Raw genomic sequence first — 20861 nt, 5'->3', positions numbered from 1 at the left:
TTACAGCCCTTAAAAACTTTGCTGGTGAAAAGCAGGGGTGATAGGATTCAGAAGAATCTGCCAGTGGCAGTGGCTGAAGAGGGGGTGTAGGGGTTGGGGTCAGGGCATCTGGAGTCCAAATGCACAGAAAAGTCTCAACACAGCACGAAGACAGTAGCACCTGACACAGGAAAGCTTTATGAATGGCCCTCAGCCCGGTATTTTTATCCCCTTCCAGCCCCCACCCATCCCTCTTACCTGTCTGTGCTCTGGGGGAAGGGAGCGGTACCCAGAACGCCCGGTGGGCGAGTCGGTCTTTGCTAATGCCCTTCTCCTCCGAGCTTAGACCTCAGGCAGGTCCGTTAAAAACATGCTGCGTGGGGCAGGAGGGGCCCGTCCTTACCACCTTACTGCAGGGTAACTGAGACACAGATGTATCAATACCTTAGTTCAAGAATCCTCTTGGGAGAACATCCATCAGAGGAAGTTGGACTTAACCCCCGCCATCCGCACTGACACTGTCTCAGAGAAACAGACTATCGCCACTCCAGGGCACCCTGGCTGCCCCCAGTCACCCTTCCAGCCTCCTGAGATTTCGTCTCCGATTCCTCCTTTTAGAGGGCAGTTTATTGGTCCAGGAGAAGCAAAATGAGTGTAGGAAAGGGGATGGGAGAGGCGTGAGCAAACAAACAAGACAAAGGCAGCTGGACTTTTGAGGATCCTTGACAGCCATTTCCGTATCTCTTCTTTTCCTCTTCCCTCCTGTCTGTCTTCTCTCCTTTTCCCACTCTGCCCTGACACCGACCCTGTGTCCTTCGGCCCCCAGCACATGTAGGACAGAGCAGAAGAGCCCTGTCTTAAGCTGGGCTCACCCGGGACGTGGGTGGACAAGGTAACATCTCATACGCCAGGCCTGTTCTGCCTGCTTCTCAGGGGTCACGTTAGGACATTTCCGAAATGTGACATTTTAAGCAGACCTAACACTGGATATTGACTTTACAGTTATTTTATGATGCACTCAGTTCTGCAGTCAGGGGATTTTCAGTCTGGCCCTCTTTGATTTCTGTCATGAAAGAGGTCACAGGCTATTAACAGCTTATCTGAGACACAAGTCTGGTCAGAGCTGAGTCACAGCATCCCTCATCAAGCCGTTCCAGGACAACGTGGAGATGAAGACTGCACGCCAGTTGCAATTAAATGGCAGGGACCTGGGGCTCCCCGTCCCTGATGCCTGTCCCTAGCCACTGAATGGGGCCAAAGCCATCATTTCTGGGACCGTTCTGGCACACCCTTGGTAACTTCAGTTGTTGATGGAGTTCCTTCTCTGACAACGGGGCCAGTGAAAGTGTGTGTGTGCAGGGTGATCTAGTGTTACCTGTTGCTTTTTTTTTCTTCTTCTTCTTCTAAATTTCTTACCAAAGGACAAACCTGAAGAGCCTCTGTTAACTCAAAATGACTGGCATTTTTAGCCTCCATCATTTTATAATCTATGAGGTAAACTCTCTTTCAGCCGATAGCCATGGAAATGATCAAACCAAGAGCACTTACCTGTCACACCTGGGCTCTCCATGGACGCTCAGAGGCAGCGTTCAGTGTGGCCCTCCCTGCTCACGGCATCCTGTTGGACTGAAAGACAACAGATGCTAAGCAAGCTGCCAGAAACACTGCTGCCTCGGTTCACCAGTCCACAGCCCTCCAGGGAGAGGCGCCCCTCGTGGGATTTTTGGAAGCCTTGATGCTTTCAGATTTTTTTTTTAAGAAAACTAATTAAAATAGCTTTTTAATCATGAAATTTGATGACACAAGACTTTGAGAAAAAAGATTACAACCAAACCTGAAGAATTTGGAATTTGAAAATCCAAGGGTATATAGCTCGGTTGTGGAACACGTGCTTAGAACGCATGAGGTCCTGGGTTCAATCCCCAGTACATCCATTAAATTAATAAATAAACAAACCTAATTACCTCCCCCCCAAATTTTTCTTTTTAAAAAAGAGTATTCTAGAAAATGCAACTTGTATCAAATTGACTAAATAAGAGTTTTTAAACTGCCTTCAATTTTGTGGACCTTCAATAATTAATCCTTAGACCGATTTAGAAGATCTTTTACAAGCAAGCCTGTTTCCTGTTCAGCTTTTTTCTTTTTTTTTTTTTTTTTTTTTTTGGCGCGGTAGGTGCACGAGGCTGGGGCGGCTCAAGTGCTTTCTTATTCACCCTGGTCATTTTCCGAATGGGACAAGGTCAGAGTCAGAACACAGCCCGGAAGGTGACCCCCATGACTCAGGAAATAATTGTTGGCTTGAGTTGCAAGTAATAATTTCTGTGCTGCAAAATAGGATAGGATCCACAGGTTGATGGGGTGTTTATTTTTCCCACCGCCTATGAAAGCTGGTGCCGCTGTCCTTTGATGAGCTCCTGGCAGTCGTGGTGTGTGTCCGGTGGTGGTGTGGGCTAGACGGTCAGTTCTTGGCAGCCTCAGGCTGGCGGGGCTGCTTCCTGACCCTTCTGCCCCACGCCCTGCAGCCAGCAGACCACATCGTGCCCACTCTCAACAACCATGCTTCCGTCCACATTGCTTTTGCTTGGGGTTTTTTTTTTTCTTGACGCGCCCTCACCAGCCTCTTAGGACGCCATGCCTGCCCCTGTCAAAGCACTTCACATCCTGTACTGTAATTATTAGGTGTCACCCTGTGCTCCTTGAAGCTGTCACCTTGCAGAGAGGTGGTCACATACATTCTGTCCTTTCTTTGTTGAGTGGATGAAAGAGGGGTCCTCCCCCCCCCTCGCTTCCCCCTGTATATTAAAGCTAAACCAAGGTACGTGCCGTTCTTCGGTTTAGGGAGGATGTCAGAGTTCTGCAAATTCAGCACTTATTTTCTTCTTCTGCAACACGAGAAACAGGCCACTTGGAGAAGAATCTCTGTTAGAAAAGTCAAAGTTATGAACGTTCTCTGAGAGCTTAGATTGACTGATCCTGAGCAGGGTGGCCGCTGCGGTGCAAGGAAAAACTTACCCACCTGTTGGCGTGATCTGTCTAGCAGGGCTTTTGCTGGGTTTTTGTGCCTACCTGTCACCCCACGGCACACTCCTGTCTAGGGTGCAAACTGCACAGCACGCACAGCGGCCCTGGCCCCGACCCACCCCCTAACAGCCCTGAATGCAAGTCCCCTCACTTGTCTTAGGAAGCCAGCCTCCCCTCCCGCCCAAACGCTGGCCTTGGCTCATCTCTCGGCCGGGCGCCCGGAACAGGAAAGTCCAACAGTGCTAGCGAGGCATCTTGAAAGGAAAACAGAGCCCTGAGAGGTGACTGAGAGAAGAGACCCAGGGAAGGGGAGCCCCAGACGCCGGCCATGAGTCACGACTGGAGCGCGGTCACACAGTCCTCATCTCCAAGTGGCCCAGGGCTGGCTCGCTAGCACTGCTGAGCCTGGGGGAAAGCAAACAGACGTATCAGGGCAGGTGCACCTGGCGAGGTGCCTACACTCCCAGGGAGCAAGTGGTAGGTCAGCCAGAAACCCACTCAGCATGGTAGTTTCCTTGATCGCTGAGAACTGGCAGGATGTTTTAATTAATACAGCTCTTCTCCCTACAAGTTCCAGTTCTGAGGGCACTCATTTGATTTTCAAAACTGAGGTGGCCTGAGCAGAGCATCTGTAATGGCTTGAGTTTTAAGTTTTGTATGTTTCAGTGATTATTTCTCCCTGGTCATTTTCTATTTTGTATACTTGAAATTTCTCCCCTTTTACTTAATTAGGAAGGCTAGTGACTGTTTGATACTTTTTTTTTTTAAAGAATCAGGATTTTGACTTATTAATGGATAGGTCGTTTTTCTGCTCTTTACCTCACTGATTTTACTTTCGTTTTCATCACTTCCTTCTTTGCGCTTTCATTTGGTTTATGTTGTTCTTGCTTCAGCTGTTGAGTTTGGGGCTTCAGTTCATTTACGTTTTGTGATAAAAGTGCTTTGAGGCTATGAAGTTTCTTCTAATTACTGCTTCAAATGTATCGTAAGGTCTTAACTTGTCGTGCTTTCGTTAGCATTATTTTTAAGAAATTCTGTAATTTTAGATTTGTATTTCCCTTTCCGTCCAGAAGATGTTTAATAGAAGGTTTGTTCATTTCCAGGTTAAAGGGCTTTTTTTGTTGTTTTAATTCTATTAATTTCTAGCTTTATTGTATTTTGTCCAAGGGTTATTTATAATATTTCTACTTTATGCAACTTACTTACGCAGTCTTTGTGACCTAATATATAATCCAATTGTGTGAATTCCTGTGTGTGTTTGAGAAGGCGGAACCTCTGTTCTCAGAGTATGTTACTATTGGATATGTATTTGTGAGAACTACCTGATTGATTATATATTGAGATCTTCCATATTTTTCTTTATTTTGAGTCCATTTTACCTCTCTTGGCTGGAGTATCTCTTTTTACTATGTTTCTGTGTATTTCTCATTGCATCTTTTAAAAAATACTTTGTAGCTTATTTATTTGGGGGGAGAAGGTAATTAGGTTTTTAATTAATTGATTAATTAATTTTAATGGAGATTAAAATTTACCAGGGCTTGAACCCACTCTAGCACTGAGATACAGCCCCCATTGCATCTTATATCGATAGCTCCTTCTTTATAAAGATGGTTGCGCTTCTCCCCCACTTTTGAAATGTAGTAGAGTTTGTATTTTGTTCTGTTGGTTGCCCCTGAACTTACATATTTTTAATGCCCCTAATCCCTGTTTCTCATTTGATCCTTGATTACCTCGCTGGTCCATTTTGGACGGTGTTCCGTGACTCCCAACGATTGCGTGAACGACAGTGACCTTACTTTCTTCCAGCTCTTCCCCTTCTCGCATTTTTTTTCTACTTTATTTCTACATGAGCCCTACTTTTGTACATATTGTTTCTTCACCCTTCCCCTCTCTTTGTTTTACGCCTGAATCTGGCAAATGTTTTAAATGCTCACCATCCATCCTTTTTGCTGAAGTTCCCCCAGTGACCTCTTGGCTGAATGAAATCTATCCTCTAGAAGACTGTCCTAGAAGAGCTGATATGTGCCGTGTTCTCCGCACCCTTACATGTCTGGAACTGTTTTTCTGTAGCCTTGATACCTGAAGGAGTGCTTGGCTAGATACACGGTCGTTGGTCCGTACTTTAATTTCTGATTTAAGATGGCTTTCGCATCCTCCGATGCTTGATTGGGAAGATTTAATTCACTTATCAGTGTTTTGTTGTGCTTTCCTCCACTTTATGGTTTATTTTGGCAGGGGCATTTTTATAAGATGATGGAGTTTTCATTCTTATTTTCTATTTTCTTTTATAATAATTTTGTCTATATTTAGACTGCGCTCATTAATTTCATGGACTTCCGGTATTTACAAGACACATGGTGTAAGAGGCTCCTTTTCTGTCAGTGTCACCAAGTATACTTTCCTTTTACTTTCTTATTTTGTTATTATTTGGGGATGGGATTGTAAGAGGCTGTGTGTTTCCTCCAATATTTTGTTTTTCCTGTTTTCTTGCAGGACCTGAAATGTCCTCTCTTTGGCTTCCTTTTTGCTTTGTCACCCAGTTTCCAAAGGATGTTCCTCTCTTCCTTTGTATGCTTTTCCCCCTGAAGGGATGCCTTTTAAGACTGCCACCTCGATCCGTGTGCACCTCTGAGCCTCTCTCTCATCAGTACCTCAATTTACCAAGACTGCACAGCATTTTACACTTCAGGTTGACATCCTTTCCAGCGATGGTTTCAAATCAGTCTGTGACTCCATCCTCAATCCCTTCTACTCTGTTCTGCACTGGCTTCCCAGGGCTGGTGCCCAAAGTGGGACACCCAGCTCTACTGGGATTTCGTATTAAATCTCTTTTTCACTTACAGGTGATTTTGAAGACTACAGCATTCTCTACCTTCTGGTTACACTGAGGGTGTGGGTTTGTGTGGTTCTGCTGACTCTTCCTGCTAATCTGTGTTGCTTTGTGGGTAGTTTATCATTTTCACTGAGGGCATCTCTTTCTAAATGGTACTTGGACACATCTAGAGGAAAGATGTTGTTTCCTACAGAACTATAGTCATCTTGGTGATGTAGAAATATCTGAGAGAAAGCTGGTGTATTGTTTGCATGCTGTGAAAACCACTCAATGATTAATTTATCTGAAGGATAGAACTTTTAGGGCAAAAAAAAAAAACCCAGAGAAACAGATCCATTTAATTTGAAGAGTTTAATTGCATGCAAATGTGTTTTTATACTGAGTGCCAGGGCATATGAAATAAAAATATCTTACTAAGTGTTGCCTATTACATTAAGATACTTTGAAATCCATCATTCGCCCAGCAGCTCTATAAGTAGTAAAGGTTTTTTTTCACAGAGCTATTCCCACGCTTGACAGATGAGGGATCAAGACTCGGGGAAAGTCACTCACACGATTTCCTGGGTGCAGAGGTGACCTGAGTAAACCCAGGAGTAACACACAAGCCCCCTGACTGGTAACATCAGTGACTTCCAGCACCACCTGAGCCCAGTCGTAGAAGTTTTCACTCTTCCATCCTCTTTCCGATTTTCATTTTCATTTAATCACTTGTGTCATCCAAGGCCATGCCTTGATAACAAATCATTAGGAGAATATGCTTTTTAGTGTCATATTTCAAACGGATTTGCACCATAAAAATAATAAAAGCTGCTTCTCCAGTAAATAGGAAATACTTTCTCCACTAATGATCCACCTTCGTCTCTTTTCACAGAGGACAGCTGTGGGAAGGATGGGAGGGCTAACCTGCCCCGTGTCACTGCAGACGTCACCTGGCAAGGCCTGGAGGATTTACATAGCGTGAACGGAAGTGTCTCTGAGGACAGACAAAACTATAGACCTAGTCTGGCTGACTGGACTAATTACTTGAAGGATGTAGATAGAGAATTTGCACTGCTGAACAGTCACCATGAACAAAATAAAGCAAATGAGACTAAAAGTGCTCGAAGTGGTGGGTTCCTGGCTGCGTCCGCCGAGCATCCCGTGCCGGCAAGGGTGGCCTCCGCTGAGTCGGATGAAGACCCCAGGAGCAGGGCTGGGGAAGCACCTGCTTTGACCTTGCCAGCTGACCTTCCAGCCCTGCATTCGAACCGACCAACATTCAGTCCAGAGAGTAAACTTGAATGGAATAATGACATTCCGGAAGTTAGTCGTTTGAATTCTGAACACTGGAAAAATCATAGAACTGACCAATGGATGGAGCATGAGGAGATCAATGATGTTGAAACCGATTTCAGTGGTGACGGCCTGATGGAGCTGGGGCAGCCCAGGCGCGGGGACCGGAGGGAACTTCGCCAGGACGGTCGTCCCGAAGAAGATGTTTTGCAAGATCGGCTGCATCTTCCTGTGCATTCTGGTGTTGATTCCACGCATCAGGGGATCCAAGTGTCCACCGTGGAGCAGCCTGACTCCTCCAGCAGCACCGAGACGATGTCAAACAAGGTGGAGAAGAATCGCAGGAGGGGAAGCTTCCAGAGTCTAGAAGGCAGTGCCTCCTTTCCACTCTGATTAGATGCCATGTTACCTTGCCCTAAACACAGTATTGTTTTTTTTTTTAGCTTTTTCTTAGTAAACTAGCAAAGGCAATCATGACAACCAACATTCCAATGACCCCAGGTACACACGTGCAGTCGAAGTTAGTGCACAGGTGAGCAGCACGCACACACGGGAACTCGACGTCTGAGTCGAGTCGAGAGTAAGGTGGATTTGTGGGGTTTTGTTGGTTTGTTTGGGGGTACTAAAACAGTATTACCTTTTGAAAGTTGTAGGGAGGGACCTGCATATATAAATGGTATCCAATCAAGACGGCTAGAACTGTGCCTTTCTGAGTTTCTGAAACTTGACATCCTCCGTGAGCCTTTCAGCCCACCTCCCACTGCCTGCGTAATGTGGTTTTAATTCATTTTTTAACCACTGGAATTTTTCAATGCCCTCACTTTTAGTTCAGCGATTTTGCACTTTGAGATCGGAATGCCACGTCTCTTTGGTTAGTCTTATTTTTTTTTTTAACAGGCTTGTCACAGTCTGACTGCCTGCTGTCAGTGTGGCAAAGTGAAATGGACCCCAGGACGACACACAGTATGGATCCCATATTGTTCACTCTGCGCTTCTGCCAGAAACTGATGCATGTGTTTTACCTCGACTTGCTAAAATTGCTTAGCAGAAAGGCATGGCTAAGGATGTTGGCAGTAAAAATAAATAAAAAAACAAAATAAATGTTACCTGCTCTTTCTGTACCCAGACTCAAAGTGTTCATCTGCTTAAGATTTCTAAATTTTTATTATTTTCTTAACAGGATAAAAGGACTGAAGACTTTTTTCCCCCCATCTTTTTGTTTTCTTGACCTGGCTAATAAGCTTAAGTGTTGAGAAACTATGTTTTAGTTTTGAATTTATGTAAAGAATTTTTTTCAGTAAAACAAACTAATGACTGTTTCATAATTTAAATACAACATGTGCGTGGTATGATTATTTTTAAGGCCTTCAGCAAGTTCTGTTTTTTTAAGGCATAGTTCAAAACTGTGTTCGAAATTTTGTATCCTCAAAAATATTCTTGTCATGTATTAGATTTTTAAATACCAGCAAAAGGATTATTACCTCAGTAAGGGTTATCAGTATCCTAGCCAACTTCCCAAGGTTTTTTGTTTGTAGCTTAATAGTAATTTTCGTTTTATTTTTAGAGAATTCAAACACATAGGTAAATTATGTTTTCTTTAAGTGTTTAAGGTAATCTCTTTTAAAGAAAATTTAATATGCTATAGTTGAATCTTTGATAACTTTAAGTCTTTATCGTAGACTCTGTACATATGTTAAAATTAACTAGCTCTTTATCAGATAATGTGTGTCACCGGCTGAATGACAGAAGAAACATATTTATGGTCGTGAATGATGTGCTTTGTAAAAAGGCTTCAAATTACTAGGAAGCATACTGTGTTTTTTTAATCTTGTGTAATATTCTGTGATACTTTTATAGAACAATTCTGGCTTCAGGAAAGTCTAGAAGCAATATTTCTTGAAATAAAAGGTGTTTAAACTTTACCTGTTTCAGAGAAATGAACTTGACCCAGTTTTTGTGGTACGCACCCATTCCCTGCGAGTGAAACTGAGTCCCGATTTCAATTTGCATGATTAAACATTAGCCGTATTTGTTAAACTGACCCAAAGTCAGTGTCTCATAGAACATTCTCAGATTAACATGATTTCAACACAGAGGTGCCTCCATGATGTCCAGGGCAATGTGCAGATGCAGCCCCAGGGCGGCTGCCTGGGTATGCAACCTGAGCAGCTGCACTGGGCCAGCTGAACACTCTACTGTCGCCATCTTGAAATTCTCAATCGTTTTTGAACAAGGGACCCCACATTTCTATTTTTCACTGAACCTACTAATATGTATCCAGTCCTGGGAGTTTTTCAAAAGCAAGAGGACAGACCCACAGAAGGCAGCTTGGGTTCTTTGGGGACCTCACTACCATCTAAGACCTCATGTTTTCTGACAGACAAGTTCTGTACACTTTCTTCTGCACCACGTCTCCTGAGGAGTTTTCTCCCCTTCAGAGAGAGGGGCTAACAATCTTGAAATGTCCAGAGCTCAGAGGTTAATAATAAAGGAAAAAAGCAAAGGACTTTGGGATTTGCCAGTTCCATCTTTGGATCGTTAAGGAAACCATCTGTGCTAGTTCGCTAGGGCTGCCATTACAGAACCACAGACTGGGGTTTACACAGCGGGAATTTATTCTCCCAGTTCTGGAGGCTGGAAGTCCAAGGCCGAGGCGTGAGTGGGTTTGGTTTCTCCCAGGGTCTCTCTCTTCGGTGGGCGGAGGGCCACCTTCTCCCGTGTCCTCACATGGCCTTTTCTCTGTGCATACACATCCCAGAAGTCTCTTCTTCTTATAAAAACACCAGTCGTCATATGGGATCAGGGCTCCACTCTTATGCCCTCACTTACCTTTACCTCTTTAAAGGTCTTATCTCCAGGTAGAGTCACACAGGGGATTGAGGCTTCAACATACAAATTTCGAGGGGATGCCCTTCAGTCTGTAACACCGCAATCTCATCAAGAGAAGAATCCAAGATAGCCATGCTGTCCAAAGACACATCACTGTGACCTGCTCCTTGATCCTTTCCTGTAAAATGTGATTAGGCCAAATGTTGCTATCCTGGAGAAAATTCCACTTTAGTTCAATAACTATTTCTGGAGTAGCTACCCTGTGTAAGGGGCACAAGAAAGACTATTTCAGGTCAAGGGCCCTTGGAGACTGGCGCCAATTGGTCTCATTTGATCCATAAATAAGCTGACGCCCAGGAGGGCTGGGCTGATTTCCCATCTGCACATGCCCCGTGGGTTTAGAAGATGAAGAGGTTCAGCAGAGGTGAGGGCCAGCCCCTTTCTACTCTCTCTGTTTGAATCCACGCACATGTATGTACACACACACACACACACCCCCCACATCGGTGAAGAGAGGCCACGGTGGCCCATCTGGTAAGGAGTAGTGGAAAGAAAAACAGACACGAAATTTCAGAAGATGAACCTCACTGCAAACTCTAGTTTTCACTCTCTGTATGGACTTGGGAAAGCCACATGCCCTCACAGCTCCTTTGATGATAAGATACGAGGTTCTAACTGAGGATGGCAAATGCATAGCGCACGGGCTTCTTTCCCCAAAATGTGCCCCGGAAAGACACTGCTGGTTCATCGAGACACGTCTCCGTTAATCCCAGCGTCCGTGCCCTTAGGGCCCCCAGCGCAGCCGGCTGCTTCTCCAGACAGCGACTAGCCACACTGCTGAACTGGTGTTCCCAGTGGCCTGCAAGACAAAAACCTAGCTGCCACATCCAAATTAGATAACACCTGAGGCTCCTCCCAGTCTTCTTTTAAAAAAATTCCTGTGATTGTAGCATCTGCAGGGAGTTTTGGATGAGAGAGAAGGAATGAGGACTTCACCCTCCCACGCCACGCCGGACATATCCAAACATGCTGACCTCCTAAAAAAGATTTTTAAATGCTTTGTAAAAGAATTTTATTCATTCTTTTTTTTAAAAAAATTGAAGTATAGTCAGTTTACAATGTGTCTGGGGTCAAACGTGAAAGAATAACTGGCCACATTCATACCTTGTTCCTTCCCCCATTTCTGACCAAGAAACTCACCTGATGTGCCCACTGTTGGCGCTGGTCTAGTCAGCTCCCCTTCCTCCCAGTTACGCCGTGGACCCAGTGGAGGGCTTCACCAGCACTGAGGACCTCACCTTGGGCCCAGCAGCAAGCCCGCTGCTGAATGAAGCTGGTAGAGAGAATGACTTTCAAAAGTCAGATTTCTCCTTTTGGGACCAGGGTGTCCCTGCTCCCCGGTGTTAGGGAAAGCACTGTGGGGACAAAGGGTGCTACCGACGCTGAGGTCTTCCGTGCTCAGCGTTGCCTCACTTTTCTGCTCTGTGTACCTTTGGTTCTGCACATCCGGCCCCCACACAGGTGGGCAACCCAGGACGCCAGAATCTGCATTCTTGCCCCACAAACCTCTCCCCCGATGTTACCTCACTTCCCAGCCCCAACAGCACAGGTGACCCAGGGCTAGGGTGGAACCGTTCCAACCACTAATAGGTTTCAGCAGAAGAGGAGAGAACATCAGCCTTGCCACCCTAAAATGTGTCTGGTGGCTGGGAGCCCACAGCTCAAACCAGGAACCAGAAGGGCCAAGGGATCAGTAGAGCATGTGTTTTCCGTAGCGACCATTAGGTGTGGCTCTAGTGCAACTAGAGACCTCTTTGCTGGGAGCCGGGACCCGGGCCCTGGCAAAGCTGCTGTAAGGCTCCCAAGGCTGCCATTTACAGTGATTTCTAAAGTAGCAGCACGACCCTTTTGACAAAGAAGCATCTAGAACAACCAGATTCATGGCAGGCTCGCTCTTTCTTCAGTGCCGAGGCTCTTAGCCATGCCAGCAGATGAAAGAACAGTTCAGCTTTCTACTGATTTTGGCTCGTATTTTGAGTTGGAACTGCATCAAACTTTGACATTTAAATTCAAAAGTGAGCACCCAATATTGATCTCCTCGCTTCCTAATGACTCTGCGCAATTAAAAATGGTTTTTTTGGCTCCCATTCGCCGAAGCTACAGAAGCCATCTCTGCCCAGCAGGCAATTATAAAAAGAAGAAAGGAACTGGATGCTTTTGACCAGCTCTTGAAATGCTGAGGTTGTACCAAGCTGAGGCTAAAGCAAGGAAGATGAGTGGCCACATTCCTAACCTTTCTGCTCTCTTCATTTCTTCAAGAGAAATTTTTTTTCCCTCTATTTCAAATGGCACAACATCCAAAACGGCTCTGCCTCTCCCTTGAAAGTGTGGGATACTGAAGAGATTCAAGAGAAATGCCTTTGCTTAAATGGCACACACAGTTGAAGAGAAGATGGTAGCGTTGGGCGGGAGTTACTATTAGCTCTTTGCATAAATGGCTCCCTTGATAAATGCACAAAGCCATGGAGGAAAGTAAAGGTTTGCCCAGAAGTCAGCACAGATGCACACACTCCTGCCAATAATCCATGTATCTTGGGCCACTGTGACCTTTTAATATAGGTGTATGCAAGGGAGTGATGGAGTGAGAAACAGAAACCAGTTGCTCTGCGTTCCACCTGGAGAGTGCTCAAGGCTGGATTCTAAATAAACCACTTTGCACTTCAGTCTCTGAGTCATGCTGTTTTTTTTTTTCCATGGCTGTTATTTCCATGGCTCCTTCTGCCTCTCACCCAAAAATTTTAGATGCCCGTGGTCTTAGAAAACTTTGCTGACCATCAGAGGAGACCTCAAAATCCAGTGCTTTTTCACTGTGGTTGGAGTCTGAGCAGAAGTTCTCCCTCCAGTACCTCCTTGAGTAATGAGTAGCTTCTTTTTCAGTAGACATTGGGGAAAGGCAGTTTTAACGGCTTTGTTGACCAAGTTTTGATAGTTACTCCTTTGGAAATCATTCTTTTTTATGCTTGAGACTTTCCTTTGGTTTAGAATAGTGTGCTGGATTCCTTTGGGAATATCCTTAAGCCATCATGGCCAACTGTGTGGCCAAGAATAACAGCCACGAAATGCCTGCCATTCCCCCCCACCCCCCAACATTTCCAAGATTCTAGCGGTTAGGCAGTGACGTGGCACTAGTTCAGACCAATGCGATGTGACAAGTGTCACTTTTGGGCTGAGGAAGAAAAAAACCCTTTACCTTTCTCTGGGCTCTTCCTTTGTCTTAGCAACCAAAACCAACTCTGAAAGTTCCAGATGGTGTAGCTTCAAGATGGGGGAGCCTTGTCAGGCTGGGCCCCTGATGGACTCTGTGGAACAGGTCCACATAGACATGTCCTATAAATGAGAAAGACACCTTTGTGCTATGAAGCCACTGAGATTTGGGCGTTGGCATTACTTAAGCATAAAGCAGCCTATCCTGGTTAACGTCAACCATATGCAAGGCACAGAGTTCAGCCGCCCCAAATTCTGTTTGAATTTAAATAGATAAGTGGTGAAATATTTAAAATTATTCTTTTTAAGTGACACAGTGGACAAATGTGCAACTGCAGGCTCCTAAAACTAAAGTCCTAATTGTTTACATGTAGGACACTTGGCTTCACGGCAGAGTTATCAGTTACATAAGGAGTTCATTTCTGCCGTTTTTCAGAGTTGAGGCCATTTATTCCCATCAAACCCCTGAGTCTTTACAGTGGGAGATCACACTGGCATCACTGCTTCATCTTTTAAACAATAAAAATCCTAAGAGACAAACTAATTTCAATCCAACACACTTTATTCTTTTTTACTTTTTTTCTGAATTTTCAATGATCAAGTATTCAAGAGGTTGTAAACCAAGGTTTATTAGTACATTGACAATAGATTTCATTAAACACAGGAAACTATATATACATCTTTTAAATTACCCTAAGAGGTCTCCAAATAAATATTCATTTTAAAAATCACAAAATCAAAGTCCTTTATGCAACAATGCAAAACACCCTTTCATCACAAGCACACCTCTACACACAAAAACACACACGCTGAACACACACTCCACTAGGATCCTAATGCCAGTTCATCTGACACAGCATTACATTTCCTTTAACTCAAGAGTTAGAGGCTGACCTGTCTGTTTCATGCTTCTAAATTAATATTTGCAGTTTGGGGTGGAGGTATGTATTTTAAGAAAAATGCCCACTGTAAAGTCTTACCAATTATTCTTCTTTTTCATTTCTACATACAAACTTTAAACTTCTTTTGTTCACCCCTTTGGTTTAATACGTCCCTGCAATGACTTTAGTTTTCAATAAGATCTTCTTCAATTTTTAACATGTAATAGTGGAATACCAGAAAGAGACAACACCTTCAAAACCTCAACATTAAAAAACACCTAACATGGGTGTAAGTTTTTTTGGAGAAGAAATAAGAAAAGATTATCTGAAATATTTTCCTCCTCTCTGAAATTACTTTTAGCATCCGATTACTCTTGCTAAAATAAATATCAAAAGCGCTGAGTTTTCCATTAGAAAAAAGCATTACCCCTTACACTCTTCATTTTTGCAGCGTAAAGTTCATGGATTAATTGTAATGTAATGAGTGCTTGTTTTCTGAGAAGTTCTCCAGATTTCCAAAAGCAAAGCACGTGCAGTCCCTTATTGGTGAAATGCTGTGAATTCATTGGTGCATTTTCGTGGTGAGCATGCTTCATCAAATACTTTTAGCACCGGGGCATTTAGTTTTTAATGTTGCAAAAGCAAATACCCAGGGAGGGTCTTCATCATATTTGACCCTTCCAAGGGCTGAGTGAAAACGAACTGCTTAAAATAACCTCTTCAAATATACACAGATCTAATTCCAATGTAGCAAGGAGTCTGAGACAGACACAGCCAGCAGCATCCCGGAAGACGAGGAAAGGAGAGAAGACAGAAAAGATAAAGTGCATGAGGCCACTGACTCTGCCTTGCCAGCCATGGCACTCCCTTCCACTCTATGAAAGAGGAAGTGCAGATGCATGTGTGTGTAAAGGATATCTCCCAGTTTGCATAACAGAATTAGCAAACCTGCAGACTAGGCAATTCTGGGATTATGCAGTATTTTGATATCTATCTGCTACTTAGAATATTCAGTTTGAACCTATATATCAATAGTTATATTGGTATTTCTGTACCACTTACGATGTTTTAAGTACACACAAAATCACAAAGTATAATTGGCTACCGCCCTAGGCTTAGGCTGTCCAGCTAGTCCTGGGCACAACTAGAGAATTTCAGCAAATGCTTCAGGTCCATTCATGTTATGAAGCTTCTCCCTGGTGCACCTGTCATTGATAACAAACAGGCTCCAAAAAGAAACTTTCTGACTCCAAATCCACCAAAGAATGCAAGAGTAAGGGAGAATTTTCTGGCCAAATACATGTAAATTTACCCTGAAAATCTAAACATGAAATTTTGATGTTTCCTACAGCTTTTTTTTCCTATTTTACACAAAGAAATAATAACTTCCCTACAGTCAGAAACAGTAACGCATCAAAAACTGAAATGCTGCACCTCACTATCTCATAGTCACACCTTGCCTGTGTTAACAGAAACTACTGTACACGTTACGTACCGTAAGCAGTGAGCAACAAGACAGAGAAATGGACGTATGAACCCTGACTTGGCCACTCTGTACAATCCTAAACAACTTGCTTTACCTCTCTGAGCCTGTTTTCATGATCTCTTTTAAAAACAATAAAAACAGCTACCTTGCAAAGTTATTAGGAGGATTAAAGTGCATGATGTACATTAAATGCTTGACAAAATGCTCTGAAAATAGTCAACATTCAGCTAACGCTGACTTGTTTCCTCTCTGCTGTCCCTTTCTTTCCCCTGTCCTAGTTCTGAATGACTTTGGACTATTTTCAAGAGTTAAATCCACCTGCAAAGGATAAAGATTTCAAGCTAATGAAGATAACCAAAATAATGTGCACAAACGCCCATCCACCCTCTGGGAGTTTCTAAATTAATAGGCTAGACTCAAGGATGTTATATTTGCATATTAAAGCCAAATAATACATTAATCTACAGAATTTATAAATGAACAAATGGCCTTTCCAAAAAGCAATTAGAAGCCTAAGCTCACAGAGAGTGGCAATTAAACTTATAATAGGAATTGTGACTCTAAAGTAACATGACCAACTTGTTACCAAGCATATAAGGGCCTCATATATACAATTAAACAGTGTCATCTATCAAATGGTCACTTTAGTTGACTGTAATATCCCAATGATGCTACCAGAGCCCAAAGGGTTTTGGGGACAACTCTTAATTGGTACATTTTTCAAATCTTCAGTCCCCCATGATTTTTGCTACTTATTCTACATTCACCAACAATATACGAATGATACATCTGCTATCTGCAATTACCAGATACTTGAGAAAGTGCAATATTAACATTGCGGTGTACAGTTTGGGCCAAATTCTTTGAATTTTGGCCTACTCAACCCAAAGGATTGCACAGAGTGGCAGGTGGTGACTGGACAAGAGGGCGCCTGACAGAGAAGTGGCGCTCAGTCCATGACGGCTGGACAAGGTGGGGGAGGGGGAAGCCCCAATTGTGCCTGGTGAGTGAGTCCATTTCCTATCCCAGATTTCTAAGAGCCGCTCCTTTCCACAAAGCGCTACCAAGAAGAAAGGAATTCTACGTGTTGGAACACACAATCTTGGCTACAAAAAAAAAAAAAAAAAAAAAGAAAGAAAGAAAAAGGGCCAATCCCACTAAAACTCTCTCAATACAGGATCTAAACGATCAGAGTAAAATTACAAAAACACCACCTTTTCCAAATCTACGTATCTTTAGCTCCAACGTGAAAGGAAACTTTCTCTTCTGAAGGATCAAAGATCTCCCACAAAGAGTGAAGGGCATCACTGAGGCCCCAGAGTGGACATGAAGATGATCAGCAATATCTCTGCAGACCTTCAGCAGACACCACGTTGACCAAAGTTGGACAGACACAGTGTAACCATAGGCAACGGTGGTTCTTATGACTTAGCCAAACGAGCCTGTTCCAGGGGAAGTACGTCCTTGTCACCTGGGACCACGGACTCCACCCCTTGTAGACATTGCTTAGTTTAACAGCGATTAGCCTCTCCATAAACCGCACACAACCAAGAGAGCCGCCTGACCAAGGCCATTCCCAGGTAGAGAGGAAAGCCACCTTGGACCCAGGGACAGTCACACAACCCCGCCCGTGCAGCCACGCATGGAGGGCAGAAAGCCCAAATCATGGGTCAGTCGCACCCCTTCGGAGGGAGAGTGTCCACCAGCCGAGGAAACCGTTCCCCAAGTCAGCCCGACGTAAGCTTAGGCTCCTTGGTGGTAACAGTTCACGATCACATTGATATCTGCACGTCGTAGTCCCTCCCAAATCTGAGTTGTCATTATGCTTTTTCTGAGCAGCCAGAGGCCATGAGTTAACTTGCTATCAGTCCACAGTGCTGTCAGGAGGCATCGACCTTAAGAACCACATGGAAAATATTCTGTGTGGCATCCAAGTCAAAGTGATGTGCAGGGGGTGGGGACTGAAAGGATGATGGATAACGAACCCGAAGTGCAACAGGAAGAGAAAAATCCTCTCGGAACCACTGCAGGAAGGTTACAGTAGGAAGCAATTAAAGAGAGGGGTAAAACCATCCTAACTCTGATAAAGTAGGATTCGGTGTGACCAATCAGTTCAAGTTAAATAATTTTCAGTCATTACTTAGGATCATAATCTAGGTCCAGCTGCTAGGTTTGTCCCTCCTGCTGTGTTTAGAGTGATTTTCATATCTCAGGCACAGCCTTCCCGATGAAAGGACTCCACTTTAGGAACAACCACAGCAATTTGCTGTTCATAAAAAAAGAAAACTGCAGAGCTGCTCACACTTCCAGGTGTACAACCAAAACGATCGGGTGAGACTCAGTCTTATTTCTGTGGGATTTCTCTTTCCAACTCTTCTGAGTGTCAGGGTGGCAATTATTAACCACCCTTCAGGGGGCCCTTAAAAGTTCAAAGGATTTCTGCAGCAATTCTCTTTGGAGGAGAAAGCCATCCATTTCTTTATTTGTTATGCATCTCAAACTACAGTTCCCAGCCATATTATTTAGCACACTAGTTTTAAAGCCCCTGATGAAAGAATCCTGGGGTTTCTTACAAGCTATCAGGTTGATGACTTAGTAGCATCTTTAACTCCTTTATGGTGGGGTGGACAGACTAAAAGAGAATGTGTTTTAACGAAATGAAGTAGCTGTTCCCTTTGTTACACTATGCACATGGTTCCTTTGAAGCGTTTGAACATCTCTACCTGATTGATAACTCTGCTATGGCTTAAAGTGCAATTAACAGTACTTTAGGGAAAGTTCAGCTTCCTCTCTTTTAGTACCTGCTCTAGTCTCCAAAAGCAAAAGTAACACACTGCACTTACATTTTCCCAATCGGATTGCATAGTTGAGGCAAATTCATTTGTGCTTTGTAGCAGAACTCACAGTAGGTGTTCGTACCTAGAAACTTTGATTTGTAAATGCAAAGTCACAATCAAGCTCACCCTCATCCGGAGTGTATGTTACTGATACGCACCGTCATCACATGTCCCACGATTTTGTTAACCACGCACCCAGCCTGATTCCACACTGGAGCATGAGCATCAAATGAACATCTCAGAGATGGTAACAAATCTATCTAAACGCCTCCTTCGTGGAGAGAAGGCAGGGGAAGGCTCAGTCTTGTTGAGGTATCCAGCCCTCAATCAACAGTGGCTGTGTCTACTGAGTTTTGTTGGTTTGAGGATTGTGTCTTTAGAGGTTAAAAAAAGAAAGAAAGAAAAGAAGGCACAGGTGTTTCTCAAGCCGCCATATTCAACTTCCATTTTCAAGCTTCAGGAGGGAGGCTGCAGAGCAGCAGAGCTTTCTTCCAGCCCCAGGTCTGGGGAGGAACTTATTGCTTCTGGGAAGGGCCCCGGATAGGTCTGCGCTGTGTATTGGATCCCTTTTGGCAGACCGGTCTCTTCGTGGAGTTCTCCCTGGGTGCTGAAAATCGGGCAGGACCTAGTCCGGGCACACTTATTGGCACTGGCAGTGCGGCCCACCACCGCGCTCACGGTGCTCAGCGGGAATTCTCTCCAGCTCCGCCTCTGCATTTCTTCCTCCTTGTATTTAATGGAGTACCAGGCCAAAAAAATAAAAACAAAGCCAACAAATTTGAGGCCGGCTGCCAAACCGAAGTAGACAAAACGAAAGGACGTGACATTGTATTCCCAGCAAGAGCCTTGCACGCCACACTCCTGTTGCCAGAGCATGCAGGTGGTGTCAATAACGGCTCCAAAGTAAATCGGAGTAGGAATGTACGCTAGAATTGTAGGGGCAAAGAAAAGGAAAAACAGCACATCTTAGGAGAGGACACCGATCTGTAAATTTACAGGGTGCTCGTTTGCTCTAAAGCCCATTCATGATTTATTAGCATTTATTATTATTAGACATATTATGATATAAAATGTCTAAAAATCAATAACACATTTTAGGCATAAACATTTCTATTGATAAAAATGCAATTAGGGAATCCTTTAAAACTTAAAAATCAGATTTTGTCATTAAATACACAAATGGCCGTATTAGAATCCTTTGTGATCCACAAAAATTCAGTACACTTAGTTCTTGAGGGTTGAGTTCTAGTCCTCGGATGCAGGAAGAGTATGAGGAAAGCATTGTTCCCTGAAAGTTGGAAACCACATCAAATGGCAACTTTATAAAGGCGCCTGGAGTACAGAAATAATTAAGGCATAATATTCATCTTTAAAGGTTATGAAACATCTGGGATGAGTAATAGCTTCATTGTTTGGGCTGTGCGATTCACATTCTTGCACTCTCTATCCAAGCAGACTTCATCACATGCTACTCCCTTTGCTGAAGTCAGTCCCTATCCCCAACTTGTTCACCTTGCAAATATCTGTGCCTCCTTTAAATTCCTATCTCGTTCAGATGCTACTGTACTCCATTGCACTTTGTGTACAGCTGCATTTTCTCCACTGTCACCCAGTATTTTAACAGCTTGTAAGTCTGTCACTCATAAGCTCCTTGACGGCAAGGTCCATGTCTTTTATTCTTTGCATCCCCAAGGACCTTGGATTCACAATAAGGGTTTATGAAAGGAAATGATCAGTGGCAGGAAGGGAAGAAGAAAAGAGAGAAGGGAGGAAGGGAAGGAGAAAGGGAAAAAGGGGGTGACAGGTGGGCTTAGCCCAGGAGGCTGTGATACATTTTTAAACACACCGTATTCAATTAAAATGAGATACAGTCACTACAATTAAAATGTAGCATTGTTGGGGTGAAATAGGTGAAGGGGGTTAGGAGGCACAAAACCTATATATATAAGTCACAGGGATGTATTATACAGCATAAGGAATATGGTCAACAATACTATAATAATATTGAAAGGGGACAGATGGTTACTAGACTTTTCACAGCGATCATTACATAATGTATGCAAATGTCAAATCGTTATGTAGTACACCAGAAACTAACATAATATTGTATGTCAACTATGTTTTAATTTTTTTTAATTTGACATTATAAAAAAAATACTTAAAATTTTCTTTTTGTTTTGGAACTTGGAGAAATTGGCTGGTTGGCCTAGCTATACTTTTTCATAATCAATGGAACTTAAGGTAAGGCTGAATTAAATGGTAAATGCCTGATATGTTTGTTCCTCCATTTTTCCTCATGCTGTGGCGTCCTTCTGCTGACTCACCTTTACCTCCAGATCCATATCAAATTGCCCAACGCCCTGGCATCACAGATAGGCCAAGCAAAAAGGAGGAAGTATTTTTTTCTTTTCCTCTTCAGTTACCCCTTTGCTAAGCAAATTTCATTCTTTGAAAAATAA

At 43.5% G+C, this 20861-nt stretch overlaps 2 protein-coding genes across 8 annotated transcripts in view; one reads left to right on the top strand and one right to left on the bottom strand.

The window, feature by feature from the left end:
* SULF1 (sulfatase 1) overlaps nt 1–9027 on the top strand; it is a 127382-nt gene extending 118355 nt beyond the window's left edge. For 2 of the 6 annotated variants that reach the window (XM_072951836.1, XM_072951835.1), the window contains 2 exons: nt 6705–7432; nt 8003–9027. In XM_072951836.1, the coding sequence (XP_072807937.1) occupies nt 6705–7432; nt 8003–8113 (839 nt within the window). In that variant the 3' untranslated portion in view covers nt 8114–9027. Of the gene's footprint in view, nt 1–6704 lie in introns of all 6 variants that reach the window. The other 4 variants (XM_072951839.1, XM_072951840.1, XR_012065449.1 and 1 more) reach the window with 3 other exon arrangements.
* Nucleotides 9028–13739: 4712 nt separating this feature from the next.
* Nucleotides 13740–20861, bottom strand: part of SLCO5A1 (solute carrier organic anion transporter family member 5A1) — a 95372-nt gene continuing 88250 nt past the window's right edge. For both annotated transcript variants that reach the window (XM_006204712.4, XM_031692212.2), the window contains one exon: nt 13740–19328. In XM_006204712.4, coding sequence (XP_006204774.1) covers nt 18859–19328 — 470 coding nt within the window. In that variant the 3' untranslated portion in view covers nt 13740–18858. The remainder of the gene's footprint in view (nt 19329–20861) is intronic.

The sequence above is a fragment of the Vicugna pacos genome, chromosome 29 (assembly GCF_048564905.1).
Source record: "Vicugna pacos chromosome 29, VicPac4, whole genome shotgun sequence".
In the NCBI taxonomy this organism is placed as follows: Eukaryota; Metazoa; Chordata; class Mammalia; order Artiodactyla; family Camelidae; genus Vicugna; species Vicugna pacos.
This window is presented reverse-complemented; position numbering and strand designations above follow the sequence as displayed.